Source organism: Talpa europaea, assembly GCF_964194135.1.
Source record: "Talpa europaea genome assembly, chromosome: 12".
NCBI classification, from domain to species: Eukaryota; Metazoa; Chordata; class Mammalia; order Eulipotyphla; family Talpidae; genus Talpa; species Talpa europaea.
In genome coordinates this window covers 32,257,483-32,272,444 of record NC_140079.1, presented here as the reverse complement: position 1 = coordinate 32,272,444, position 14,962 = coordinate 32,257,483, and the positions used below count along the sequence as shown (strand labels likewise).

Below are 14,962 nucleotides of genomic sequence, written 5' to 3'. Positions count from 1 at the left end.
TGAAAGGTGTTCAAATTCTTCCTTTTCCTACAGCAGTGGCTCTCAAATATGAGTATATATTTAAAAACTGAAGTTTTGATTTTAAAATGTCAATTCCCAAGCTCTATCCTAAGAGAATAGATAGGTCTGAGGCAAAACCCAGGAACTTTCTCCTACCCTAGAGTTTCCAAAATTTTGACAGTTGACAGGAATCACAGGAATGCTGTTTCACACATGGGCACTCCCAGACCTCCCCTGGGGTTGAGTTCATACATGTGCACTGGGATCTGGATGCAAACCAGTGGACCTGGATGATTCTAGGGTCAGTTAGGAAGCTCCGCTCCGGGTAGGGCCTCACGCAGGGAGGAAGGGACTCTGCTCAGTGAGTGTCCGTGACCTGCCCCATCTGGCCATCTTGCCCCCAATTCCTCCCTTTAGCCCCAAAACAGCATTATGGAACAGGGGAAAATTGTTGGGGCTAAAACTTGGTTTCTGCTTACTGCAAAATGGCTGGAACTGGAAGAATTTCTAGAGACTTTCCATGATCTTATGTTTTGATAATTATTAATCTCTTTCAAAAGATACATACATGATTAGCTATGTTTTCTAACAACAGAAGTCTCCAGAAAGTCCATTTTTGTTTTTTAGCTTTTACTCAGAATTTTTTCACCTTTCCGTTCAATTACCCAAATGGATGTAGGTAAATCTAGTCAGCTCTAGAACAAAGCTGACCCACGACAGAACAGCTGTCTAAACTGATGGTATGTCAGTAAATTCACATCCTATTCACTACTGCCAGATAAAATTGTTTCCAAAAGTGACTCACAGACTTCCATCTGCTGTTCTTCACACCTGGCAGAGCCAGCGTCGTTGGAGGCGATGCAGTAGTACTGCCCAGAGTCGTCCTTGTGAACAGCGCTGAACACCTGTCTCAGGAAACAACAATCGTGAGAACAGGCAGGGCTTATCCTCCCCCACGCTGAGCCCAGAGCCTGGTACATGTTCATTTGCTCTTGGTTTTTTTTTTTGTTTTGTTTTGTTTTGTTTTTTTAAGATTTATTTATGCATACAAGAACTGGGGTGTAAGCCAAGATGCAGGGGGTGAGAGGATTCACCAGACAGAGTGGGGAACAGAACAGGCAGACTGACTGAAATACACTGCTGAGGGGAGCAGCGGGAGAGACAGGAGAGGCCTGCTGCGCCATGTGGGTTGCTCCCTGGCCAGCTGGGATCGTGCTGTAGTAGCTTGATAGCATTGTCTTTAACCCCTGTGCCACCGGGGAGGCCCCTGCTCTTGGTTTCTTTTCAGCATTCCGGTCACTATCCAGTGCACTCCTCACTCTAGGTACTCCTGCCTGGTATCACCATAAAGGGGGATTCTCACTGTTGAGGGATTGTCAAAGCAAAGCAGTGTGTATAAGGAGATGCTGAGTTTGATTTTATTCAGGAAAAGGGACTATGATAAAGACTACCCCCTTTCCCCCAGCAATAAAAATACAGAGACACCTTGATAACTGGGCTCATCAGTCCTGGCATTAGCTGTTCACAGATCAGGAGCCTAGGTGTGTGAGGGGTTAGCTGTCCCCTGGGCGTGACCAGGCTTACCTCACCTTCCCCCACGCCATTTCCCACACCACAGGGTCCCTCTATCGCAAACTCCAGGGGCATTTTATCCATAAATACTTCAGAATGTATTTCCAGAAAAGATGATTCTTAGAAAACCTCTTACTATAATATCATTACCATGCTATAGCATCAAACATCCAGTCAGTAACCATTCCCTGTCTCATGATTTTTACAGCTGGTTATTGAGATCAGGGCCCTGATGACATCCACTGATTACATTTTGTATCCCTCTTTCAGTTGCTTTTACTGTCCAGGTTCCCTTCCTTTACTTCTTCTTAATGCCCTTACCTTAAAACTTGTTTATAAAAGGTGAGAAGGGTCCTTTTATAGACAAATCTCTGGCACTGATTTTTAGCTCCCATCTTAAGTTTCACTGTCTCTCCTAATAACTGCTCTTTCCACAATTCCCTTTGCCCCAACAAAGACATTCCCACCCCCACCTCAGAAGAGATCTCACCAGAGTGCCTGTTTCAGAGTTTAAGAGGAATGAGGAATTTCGAAATCTGGGATTGGCTCTGGAATCTGTCGGCAGCGGCATGTCGTTGCGGTACCAGCTGTAGTGTGGCCGGGGGTGTCCTTCACCCTCCTGGCAGTGTAGCGTCGCTGCCTTGCCTACGGGAACAGCCTTTGGCACTCTGCACAGGGGAGGCACTGGCTTCACTGCAGGAGAAACACGCTGGAGTTTAAAATGGCACCATGGTTCTACTACAGTAAGAGTCCACTATAAGTTCACTCCCAAACAAGGAAGCCAGCCAGGGGGTTCCTATCCCCCTGTCACCTCCATATCCCCCCTGCAGCATCCCCTCAAATCCTACAATGCCTTTCTTATTCCTCCACCTTCCTGAGCAGCACTCCCACAGCTGGTGAAGGAGAGTGGGCACCTCCTACCCAGACTGCAGTCCCAGCTCTCAAAAGCTCTCCCCTCCCTAAATCATGTGACACTCTCTAGGATCTAGCTCTAGAAGGAAAGAAAATAAAGGTTGACCTTTTTTATTCTATAGACAAACTCTTGAAGCCTGAATGGAGTGAACCAAGTTTTAACATCAAATGAGCTCCTACCTTGCACAATTAATTCAATGACTATCTCATCAATTTCTTTGCGGTCATTTCGAGCAACCACCTCACAGCGATAAAGGGCTGAGTCTTTCCGGGTCACATTCCAGATCTTCAGAGATGTTTTCCCCAATAGTTCTGCACGACCTGCCAAGTCTCCTATAGAAAAGAAGACACAAACTCTAAAAGACTAGTTAGGCTCTTTAAAGATAGTTGCTACTTAAGGTGATTTCTGGGCTAGTATTGATGCATGGTTAGATGGCTTTTATTTCTGTCCTCTTCTATCTTAGTCCTCTCTGAGGACACCTAGCACCAAAATAATACCTGGTATATAAGAGGACTCTTTACAAGTGTCTCTGTTGTTAAAGCAGGGACCTCTTTCCTTTTCATCATTGCCAGCAGGGATTCCCCATTAAAGGGAAAACAAACCAAACATGAAACACGACCAATATCCCCACAAAGGGCGCTAGGACACTAGGTGTCGACATGCAGCAGAGTGTCAGACACAACAAGGACCTGGCAGTAAGAGCTGCGACTATGAAACTCTTAGGAAAAAAACATAAATCATCACATTGGACTGATTAAGCAATTATTTCTTAGATATGACATCAAAAGCACAAACACAAAAACAAATAGTTATACTGGCTTTTGTTAGACTTTCATAAAACGTGAATTTTTGTGCTTCAAGGACACAGCAATTAGACGATCCACAGTGTGGGAGAAAATATTCGAAAAGCATGTATCTGACCAAGTATCCAAAATATATAAGAAAACTGCCACTCAATAGACAACCTAAAATCCCAAAGGATTTGAGTAGACATTTCTCCAAAGAAGATAAACAAATGGCTGACAGCACATGAGATGCTCAACATCAGACAGGAGGCAAATGCAAGTGAAGACCACAGTGAGATCCCGTCTCACCCACTAGGATGGCTGGAATCAAAACATGGACAATTTCAAGTGTCAGCGGTCAGGGATACTAGACCGCTGAAGGAATGTAAAATGGTGCCATCATTTTGGGAAACAGTTTGGCAGTTTCTCTAAAAAAAAAAAAAAAAAAAAACCACAAGTACCATGTGACTTAGCTATTTATCTCCAAGAGGTGAAAATGTATGTTCATATAAAAACGTGTACATTAATGTTCATAGGATCGTTATTGTTAATAGCCAAAGAGTGAAAACCATACAAATGTACACTAACTGATGAATGGATTTTTAAAAATGTCATTATCTACAACAGGGTATTATTATTCATTTAAAAAGTCCTAATTACATTTAGATGAAGCACCCACGACAGGCAAGCCCGCAGAGATGGCAGGTACTTCAGCAGTGCCAGGGGCTGGGGAGTGACTGCAGATGGACACAGTTTCTTTTTGGGCTGATGAAAATGTTCTGGAATTTGATAGGGGTGATGGCTGTACCTCTCTTGGAATATACTAACAACCACTGAGTCACATACTTCAGTGAATGGGTTTTATGCTATATGAATAACTTAGTGAAATTTTTTTTAAATAATAAATTTTATTTTTATATTCCCCATACAATTGCAACCCCCCCATTCTGACCCCAATCACTCCCCTCCCGCCCCCCACCCCCCAACTTAGTGAAATTTTTTAAGTGTTAAAAAGACATAGTAGCTCTTTCAAAGCAGAATAAAGAACCTGGAAAATGAGAAAGGAAGAGTGAGAAAAAAATCCCACAAAATATATAAACTACCACTAAACCTGCCAATTAGTGGTAAGTATGGGAAGAACTTACCATAATTTAACAAAAACAGCAAAGCATTTATGATAGAGGATGAATATTCCCAAAGGCATTTTCTAATAGGAAGGTTTGCTACCCAGTCACGAGTAGAGGATTAGAATTTCTACCATGTAAGAAAACAGTAAGCTAAATACTGGAGTGCTGTTGGAAGTTGTGTGCTGAGGCAAGAGAAGAGACCAAGCAGACTTGCACTGTCCTCCAGCCCTCATATTCTGTGTGCTCAGTACTCTCTCAACCCTCTAGCCAAGAGTAAAGGATATAAGTCCCAGAAACACAATTCCCACTTGGGTTTCTCTGATGATTAAAATTGCATATATAGGGTTGACTGGGAGCAGCCTAAGTTGCAAGAGAAAGTACATTTGTTATTTTGAAGGGAATGAAATGTTCTTAGCAGATAAGAGGTGAGGGAGGATACTAGTGAGGAAACAAAACAATTTTTAAAAGCCTATGATTCCTGATGATTGTGAACCCAAAGCAGAAAGACTCCAAGTTTAGGCTTCCACAAAATCTCTTTCATCCCCTGAAACCTCAACTTTCAACTTCTCTGTGGACTCTGAAGCACAATGATGACCTACCAGCACTTGTACCTCACGTTTACTCCTTCCTTCCCATCAGGATGAAGATCATTCATGTCCCACTTCCTGCCATCTGTCACCCCATCCTCCTCCTCCCTTGTCACAGCCAACTCCTAGTAACCCTCTAATCGCTCTGTACTGCCCTGAGCTTGACCTTAGCTCAGCTCACCAGCATTCCTGGGTTTTGCAGAACTGGTGCCCTTATTCCATGTTTTGCCCACCTCTAACCTCTTCTCTACAAAGCAGCCAACTCAGTCCCCAAATATAATCATGACCATGGACTTCTCTCTTAAGCGCTTTCAGCAGCGTCTCAAACTATTGTGGTGGTGAACTTACAATCTCTCCAGGCCAAGCTTCCTCTTGCTTCCACATTGCTACACACATTGTTCTTTCTTACCCAACATCTTTCCCCACCCCACCCCTCACTACCTCACCCGGCTTTCTTCCATCATTCCTTCTGCCAAGATTACCACTTTTGAAAAGCCTTCCCTGGCCACCGTTCTCCTACTTCATGTAACCCAAGAGCAATGTAGTCCCCATGCTGTAGCCTGGGGACGAGATCCTGCTAATGTGTGCAACAAGTGCCTTCTCTGTGTGCTCTGCCTCCCACACAGCAGATGCCCAGTGACTACTTGTTGGCTTCTTGCTGCTCCTTATGATCCTTCTGATTAACTCGCTTGTATCACTAAATGTCACGGATCAAGGCAAGATGATGACTAAGGAAAATGTTTACTGATACCTCAAAAAGATGGGTTGCAGATAAATTAAGATCCTAATTAATGAGCTGCTAGTTGTTGAAGCTAGGTGACAGGTACAGGGAAGTTCAGCATACTATTTATTATCTTGCATGGGTTAGAATTTTCCCTAAGTAAAACAAAACGAAACAGCAATCCTGACTAGAATAGTCCATAGAGAGCCACCAGGGTGAGCCTGAGCCTTGTGTACAGGAGAGTGGACCCGCAGGGTCATACCCTGAATTTTGTTGTCAAAAAACACGTAAGTGGTTTGGTCATCTTGAATTTTCTTCCACTCAATCCTGGGATCATTTGTCTGTGAATCCGTGATGATGCAGGACAATTCCACACCTGAACAGGACAGAAAAAAAGGACTCTTGTCAATGTGTAATAATTTTTGCTTCATTTATTAACCCAAGCCCTGTTTTATATTTCTGGTCTCAGCGCTTTCATGCAGATTAAAAGTCTAGCTATTACCAGGCTCAAAGAGACTTTAAGGTAATTTTTCACTCAAAAAATAACGATGATGATGATTACCGAGGACTTTTACAAGTGCCCCCTTAATACTCTGCTTCTACACAAACATTTTGTTGCGTGGACACAAAGCCAGCAGGAATGGAAGGGCTGCCCAGAGTTCTCTGCCAAAGCAGCGCCACCGCCTGCTCATCAGTGCGCTGTGAGTGAGCGCCACCTGGCGAGCTCTGGGCGTGTGCACCACACCTCAGTCTACAGGGTCGGCTCCACACCGCTACGATACAGCACAGGTCACAATAAAGCAAGTCACAGGGATCTCAGGGTTTCATGGTACATATAAAAATTATGGTTACACTGTGCTGTAGTCTTTTTTTTTTAAAGGTTTATTTATTTATACAAGCACTGGCTACAGTCAGAAGCGCGGGACGGTGAGAGAATTCACCAGAGCCAGAGGGGTGAGCAGAGCAGGCAGACTGATGAAATACACTGCTGAGGTGAGCAGCGGGCGGCAGGAGAGGTCTGCTTGCCATGTGGGACCTTCGCCCGGCGGCCGGGGATAGAACCAGCACTGCAGAGGCTGTGGGCAGCTTCTCAAGCCAGCGCTCAACCACTGCGCCACGGGGGAGGCCCTGTGCTGTAGTCTATTAAGCATTCTGTCTAGAAAGCCATTTGCACACCTTAATTAGATGTGACAGACACAAGTGAACACCTGCTCCTGGAAAATGGCACCAGCAGACCTGCCACAAATCCTGGATTTGTTAAAAAATACGTATCTGCAGCAGTATCTGTAGCACACGGTGAAGCAAGGCAGGCCTGAGTGCATCTGCTCCTCCTGAGTCCGCTGCAAGACTAACAAATGTCCATGAGATGGTGCCCATTTCCCTCACAGTCTCCCTTGTACTTACTTTCAAATTCGTGTACTACTGGGGTTCGGTTGCTGGATTTGAGATTCACAGCTCCTATCAAGCAGCCTGAGGGGAAAAAAATGAGAAACAATGCAACTAAAACAGCAGAGAACCCTGGGACAAAGGTCAGCTTTTTCCCTTCTGTGTGAGCTGCAATCATGAACCACAGAGAATGGGAAAACATATTCCAAAACAGTCTGAGATACAGCAAGTCAGCTGCTTTGTGTCTCAGTGTGGCCTTCACTGGAAAGAATCAAGGGGAAAGCTCTGAGAATTCACTTTCCATCTTAGTCCCAGAACAAAATCCCTGTAAAGGTCTAAGAAGTTCCTTCTTGCTTAAGAGTCATTGTTAATCCTTTCAACATCTATCACCCAGACCCACATGGGTGTTCCTGTCATTCCTCCGCCCACCTCTCCCCTCTCCTCTAGGCTTCCAGTCCAGCAAAGGCCCTGTAGGTGCCACATGACACAGCCCCCAAGTATGTCCTTCAGAAGAGCATCAGCACTACGTGGGGACCCTTATCAACTAGCTAAGAGTCTGCACCTTGCTGCATTACCCATGTATCTGACCCAGTGATTCCCAACCATGAGAAGAGGTTTCCACCAGTCTTTGTTAAAATGAAACAGTAATAACAGGCTCATTCTCATAATGCTAAGTTGAATGAAGCTACTGATAAAATCAAGATGTGCTATTTGCATAATAATCCCTTGCAGAGCTAGCATTTGATTTTCTATGTGTTTCAACAAATACTAGAAACCAGTTTATTATCAATATTTCCCAACCAATTTTTTTGAAGGGTCAAATAGGTATACCGACCACCTGCAAAATGTCATTCTTCAGGCACTTGGCCTCTAGGAAAATATGCAATCCCCAAAGGTCCTCACACATAAAACCCTTACTAAGGTCTTTTGAGTCTTAGCTTACTCTATCAGCTGAAGCCTCACTATAGCTGCAGAGAGACACACACTCCTAGCTGCATCCCAACTCCTGTACTTGAGATTAGACTGCAGTTCACAATCCATTATTTTCTTTTTTCTAATCTTATTTAATGGTTCAGCTACATGTATACATTCCAGGTAAATATTTTGATTATTTCCCTTTAGTATACTATACTTCATTAATTATAGCAAAAGCTATAAAGAATCTAATCAAAGGGTTGAAAATCAGAAGTATAATATACCTGAGTTGCCAGTTTTCTCAAACACTCTCTTCTACAAAAGGCTGTGGAACCAGAACAAGTAGAGATAATTTGATTGTTTTGGTTAATCATAGACTATTCCTTTTGGAGGCCAGAAATACATTCTCTAGAGATGCAGCACTTTCTACTTCTTCCATTTGAAAGCTCACAGTGGTCAACTAATAGTAATATACGATGCTCTGAATATCCCACACATTTCCCTTCTAAGAAGAGTAACTGAAGAAGGTTCTTTCAGTAGGATCACTATAATTCAGATAAGACACCTAAACCTGGTTACAAATGACTATAACCAGGGACCAGCTTCCCACCCAAAGACTGGCTAAGGTGCCTTAGAGGAAAGGCATGGGAGCTTTGCCCAAGTGGATGACCAGAGACTCTAATCTGATACTTTCTCTTAAGTACTAAGCTAGGAAAAATAAGAGAATGAATTAGTTTACAGTCACATGAGAAATGGTTGAAAAGAGAAGCTGTCTCATCAAAAAGGAAAACACTGTAGTTGGTAACAGATGAACCAGAGAACAAAAAGCTAACACTGAAGTTGCTATAGTACCTGCAACAATGTCTCATTTCCAAGAAGGCTGAGATTCATTCTTTACAAGAAACTTCTGAAGGTAAACTTAACCTTTGTGTCTGCCAGACTTAAATGGCCTGCTTGGCCACCATCTTGGTTACGTGCAATTCAGCATTCAAATGCGTCAGTGCAGAGCAGTCAATTAGTTACAAGGCTCCTTTCAAATTTAACAAGAGCAGGATGCTTCGTCCATCATCCTGGAACAATGGGTATGCATCACAAAGTTCGACCAGGAAAAAGGAGGCAGAGAAGGGACACTGATTGATGGATGACCCTGCCCTCCCAGAGACTGCTGATAGCTGTGAAAAGCCTTGTCAGTAAGATTGGAACCATGAATAGAGGGTCTGGGTTATGGTTTTCATCTCAATATCAAGTCTTCAAGTGAATGTCAGCACTCACCTTCCTCCTGGAAACCCTAGCTACATATGCACATTTGTTCAGCTTCTCCGGTCTTTTTTCTTTGTTCTACTCCTGCATAATTGACGCTTTATTATTCTATCAATAAAAGGCCAGGAGCTTTCTCTTTCAGCAGCATCCTGCATTGTGCAGCCTGCTCCAGGACTCCTGTTGGTCAGTACAGTGTTGTCAACACATTAATATATCCAATTTGTTTCTTAGAACCTAAAAGCAGCTAAGGTACATAGCCCCAGATAATGGAAATTATTTTTCTTCTATTCCTCAACACAGTGGCAAAGAGGTAAATGTTCTATACATTCAAGTATAGTTGACACTTGACATTAGTTTCAAATGTATAGCAATGATTCAATATTTATATATATTGACAAATGATCCCCACAATAAGTCTAGTTAGCATGTCACCATATATATAATTTGTGTGTGTGATAAAAACTTTTAAAATCTACTCAGCAATTTTCAAATATGAATGCAGTGTTATTAACTATAGCCACCATGCCATACGTTACACCCCATGCCTTATTTGTAACTGGAAGTATGTCTTTGGACCACTTTCACCCATTCTTAATGAAGCTTTGATCTGACCGACTACCTTAGGTAAGTTTCACAGGCAGCTGCTTGTGCCAGTTGGAAAAGACAATGTGTCCCAAGAAGGTTCAAGAGTAGAGAACAACCTCCAGCAAGTGAAAGTTTAGTTTAAGTAACCGTCCAAAACAGCTGGTCCCTAGGCTCGATAAGGTCCAAGTTAGGAGCTCTTCCTAAACAATTCTTAAACTTATATTCTTATTTTAAGATGGAGCAAAGGGTTTTTTGAAAGGAAAAAAAGTAAACTGCTACAGCATCTATCACATGTTACTGTCCTATTTAGTCTCACATCCATTTTGAAATGTCTTTCAGACTAAACTCGTTGGAAGAATCCATTCACTCAGCAATTTTTATTTAGCACCTATTATGTGACAGATACTAGCCTAAAGATTAGAGGAGGGTGTATGAATATACCAGGCAAAAATTTATGCTCTCGTGGAGCTTAAATTCTAGCCTAGAAAACAAGGATCATTTCTTCATCTTTATAGTTTCAGTTCTAGCAATGAATGATATTTAGTAGGTACTTGAAAGGAGCTTATTGAATAAATGAATGTGCATTTTTATATTCTAGATTGGGTTTCAACTTGTGCTTTCCAGAAAATCATTTGGTTGAATTCAGTGTGCTGACAGAGCTATGTTTTCTTCATCCTACCCAGGAAGAGGTTACTGAAGCTTGGGCTTAGAGGAGATCTAGGTATGTGCTGTTGTCTGTTTCTATTCAAAACCTCTTAGCCAAATCTAAGACTCCCCTCCAGAGGCAGGGATAATAAGTTCCAACTACAGTAAGGCTTCATCATGTGATTGTTTCAGTAACCTATTACCCAGTTCCGCCCAATGGTGAGATCGTCCATAACTGTGACACAGAGAGACATCTGTAAACTATATGTGTGTGGTTTTTCTTTTTAATCGCATTGTGAAGACATCACATGTGAAGATTCCTGTAATCACCACTGCAATCCACATACAGAACTGTTCTGTCCTACTGCCTGTTTGAATCACATCTACCCCGGCCCCTGCCCCATGTCTGGCAACCACTCATCTGTTTTCCATTTCCATGATTTTATCATTTGAAGACTTATATAAATAGAAATATACAGTAGGAGACCCTTTGAGATTGACTTTTTTCATTCAGTCCTGTGGAGCTATCCAATTTGTGTAAACAAGACAGTAAGTCCACATGCAGCAACCATCCACTGGTTCTCAGAAACTGCAACAGTATGTGACACCACACACACCAAAGCCAAAATTGCATTCATGAACAAAGTATCCAATGAGAATACCTGTGTGGCCATTAATAATTTTGCAGTGGCCTATGTGCTTCTTGCATTTCATTGAATATTTAGTGTTTTAAGCTTCTTTTCAACTTTCCTGAGGTTCCCTGATATCTTTATTATCTAATAATGAAAGAGATTTCAACACCAAGAGCTGAAACAAACAATACTACCCTTGCCCCCAAGTCCCAGAAAACCCAAAAGGAGAACAGCCCCCTCTCCAAGTCTCTGCACACTTGCTCTGGGCAGGGGTTCTCCCTCACCCCTCAGCCAGGCTTGCTCTGAGAGCAAGGAGCACCCTGAGATGTTAGGCAGGTCCTAATTTCTGGGCCTTACTACAGTTTCTCCTCTGGGTCTTAGTGACCTGTTGTCTCCATCCAGAATCTCTTCAAGCAGTTGTGGGTTTGTCTTCCCCTCGTAGCTTTTACAAATGGTGCCTGCTGCTACAAAGGTGCTTTCTCCCACCTGACTTGCAAGTTATGTGAGACAAAGTCAAACATTTTGTGTTAGTTCTTCAGGTATGCCCAGAAAGGTTACATCTGGGAACACAATGATTTGCAAATAAAGTCTTCTTTGCTCCCTCCAAGTTGAGGTGTGCTAGAGAGAGTGTGGGGCAAAGGTAAGGGTAAATACCACATAAGTTTCCTACCGTTTTGAGAACTTCTTTCCCTTGCACTGGGCATTTAACTTGGTTGCTATAAACCTTCGACTTTTTTCCAGAGTTCCTACAAAGCAGATTCAGCTTCTGTTGGCTTGTTTTTTCAATGTCTCTGTGGGAGAATAAGAACCTGGAGTTTCTTATGCTACTTCTAGTCGATGTCACTCCAAGCTAGTATTGTCATTATTTATTTTACTCATTCTTACTCATCTTTGTACCTACATTTCCAAACCATCATACCTGAGATGCAAGAATTTTTTGGAAATGTTACGGACTATAAGGTGGAAAGAGACAATTTCAATAAAACATGGTACGTGGCATACAAAAACCTACAGATGTATGACAGAGCTGACCAGGAGCCAGGATCCTCATGTAAGACTGTTGAACTTGCAGTCTTTACTCTTTCAATGTTTCTCTGACGAAGCAGCTCACTGTAAACTGAGAAAGTGGCATTTTTGGCTTCCATAATTTCCCAGGACTTAACTGTTAAAGTAGAACTAACAAATGTGTTTTCAACCTAGAAGAAACAGATGACCCAGTCTAGGGCAGAGGTAAACATGCAATGTTATGCTTGTCATTCTATTTTAAAGTTCTTCTATAGGCCAAAGCTACAGACTGCTATCAAGAAATCTACGTCCTATTTTTAAAACTCCTATTGACTTTCAGTATGATTTTGTACCCCTCATTTTTCCCAACTGTAAAATGTGAAAAACTCTACCCTTTCATCAATAATTGAAGATAAACATTTTAGAAGAATGGTCATTTATTCTCTTCATCATCACTATAGCCAATGTCCTTCTAGTGCCCCAATAATCATTAAGTTTCAATTTTAATGGCTTTTGGCCTGAGGTCAGAAAATTTATTAACCTGAATACTATGAATGGAATAAAACAAACGAGATACCAAAAATATCCAATGTAATGTGTACAGCAGGGGAAGGAGAGGTGGGTTCAAAAAGAAAAATGGTTCAGTGGACGGTGGAGGGAAAGGAAGGAGGAGGAAAGAAAAAAGAAGGGAGGGTGAGAAGAACTGAAAAGGAGAGGATGCAAAGGCAGTGATAAAGAAGAAAATTAATGAAAACATAAATATGATTCTTGATGTTATGCCAAATCCAGAAACTCGATTTTTAAGTATCAATAGATGTTGAATTCATATCTGGCAAAGGCTATGGTCTTCCCGTTCAGTGGAATTTCCATTCTGAGGTTGCAGACAGAGGGCCACGCCCAGGAGGGCTCTCTCTGAAGGTGAGCAGAGGACAAAGGATTCAAAAAACCACACAGGATGGGCATTTCCAACTATATTAAGGAGAAGACTTAACCTCAGGCTGTTATGTTTTCAAGCTGATAGTAATTATAAAAATATACCAGGTCAGTGTCAAGTCAAAGATAAAACCCAGGAAGGAAATGTTTTTATTTCTTCCTTTCTTACTTTGCTGTAAAAACAAGCCTTTTTTCTTTTTTTCTGATGTAAACAGCACTCCGCAGACTCTGATTTTATTTTTATAAGCAAAAAATACTAGTTTGGTTCACTGTGAAAGTCAATATGTGCTTTCTGCTCATAGGCACCTCATACTCAACACCGCAGCCCTGTGACCAGACACCAGGCGGAGAGGGAGAGGAAGACTTAGGAGGAGACACAGCAGGATGGAAGGCCAGCTCAGTCAGGACTAGCCTCTTTTCTCTCTTTCTGTTTTTCTCCTTTATGCTAAGTCTTTCTTATTGTTATTCTACAAGCAGCAGTTGTCACTCCATTCTCCATTAGGCTTACTCTTTTTTTTTTTTAAAGTTTTATTTATTTTTATAAAAGAACTAGGGTACAGGCCAGAGGGTGAGAGGATTCATCAGAGACAGAGTGGGAAGAAGAACAGGCAGATGGACCGAAATACACCGCTGAGGGGAGCAGCAGGCGAGGCAGGAGAGGTCTGCTACACCGTGTGGGTATCTCCCTGGCCGGCCAGGAATTGAACCCACACTGCAGAGGCTGCAGACAGCTTCACAGCACAGTGCTCAACCCACTGCGCCACTGGGGAGGCCCAGACTTACTCTTTTGAAAAATATGAAACTCATTCTGTATTTCCAGATGCATCAAGTTTTTAAATGGCTTATTCTTATTTTAAATGGTATGATTTCTTATTCTCGAAACCAAGGCCATCAGAAATGTCACAGTTCCAGGGGTGCAGATGGAAGCAAAGATGATTCCAATTCATTCCCTATAGCATCCCTTCAAGAGAGTAAGAGCAAGTGGAATCACTGATACATACCATTTCCAGTGTATGAAGGAAGGGGCTAGATGACTGCCACAGGCAATAACACTGGTGCTCATGTGTGCCAGACTCCAAGTCTGACACAACACCCTTTCCATACACAGTATTGCCTGCAATTCCTTCTTTTCCCCACAACTCCATGAAGAAATTAATCAACATTGGATTGGTTTCCTATGTGTGGGCATGACAAGCAAAGTAAGAGATGAAGAAAAAGGTTTGAGAATTCTTACTCTAAAATCTGGTCACTTATTTCCCAAATGCTAACTGACACTAAGATGGTCCAAAGGTAAGGCTATCCTACAATGTGTCAGGGCCTGATTATCTCCAGTATATTGATACTAACCACATCACATTATATGGAGGAGAACGGAGGTGTTACTGATATCCTGAAGGCCCAACAGCTTACTAAAGTCAGCAGGACTTGGGGAAGAAGACACAACATCAGGATTCAGAAAAGTTATATATAGGCAGATTTATTTCCAGCCCATGCACAATGCCATAAATAATGTGTGTGACACATGCTTTCTATATAGAAAGACCTGACCAAGAAACTGTACTCTGCTGTCCTCACTTTGTCACAGATTTCTTAGGTTAGTATCAACTCCATCTGCACAGTCCCAGACCAACCCTCAAAAGTTCCCCATATCTGTGTGCTGTGCTTATGTTATAGAGCAGCCCCGATATTGAATGGGTTCCAACCACGGGTGAAGCTTGCAAAGCACGTTGGGCGCCAAGCTGTTATAGCGCAGCCCCGATATTGAACGGGTTCCTGGCTGTGGGTCCTCACCCGTGCGCTTAAAAGGGACTTATGAATACTCCACTACAGGCACACACAAAAGGTTAATAAAAGGTTTATTTACAAGGGAAAAGGAAATAAGGAAAATGTACAACT

General features: G+C 42.3%; 1 protein-coding gene across 2 annotated transcripts in view; it reads right to left on the bottom strand.

The window, feature by feature from the left end:
• Positions 1–14,962, bottom strand: part of JAM3 (junctional adhesion molecule 3) — a gene marked incomplete at both ends in the record, with an annotated part of 58,812 nt that overhangs the window by 1,235 nt on the left and 42,615 nt on the right. Inside the window, 5 exons of one of the 2 annotated variants that reach the window (XM_084248696.1) lie at positions 806–905; positions 2,063–2,265; positions 2,665–2,817; positions 5,968–6,081; positions 7,110–7,175. In XM_084248696.1, coding sequence (XP_084104822.1) covers positions 806–905; positions 2,063–2,265; positions 2,665–2,817; positions 5,968–6,081; positions 7,110–7,175 — 636 coding nt within the window. The remainder of the gene's footprint in view (positions 1–805; positions 906–2,062; positions 2,266–2,664; positions 2,818–5,967; positions 6,082–7,109; positions 7,176–14,962) is intronic. The other variant, XM_084248697.1, reaches the window with a different exon arrangement.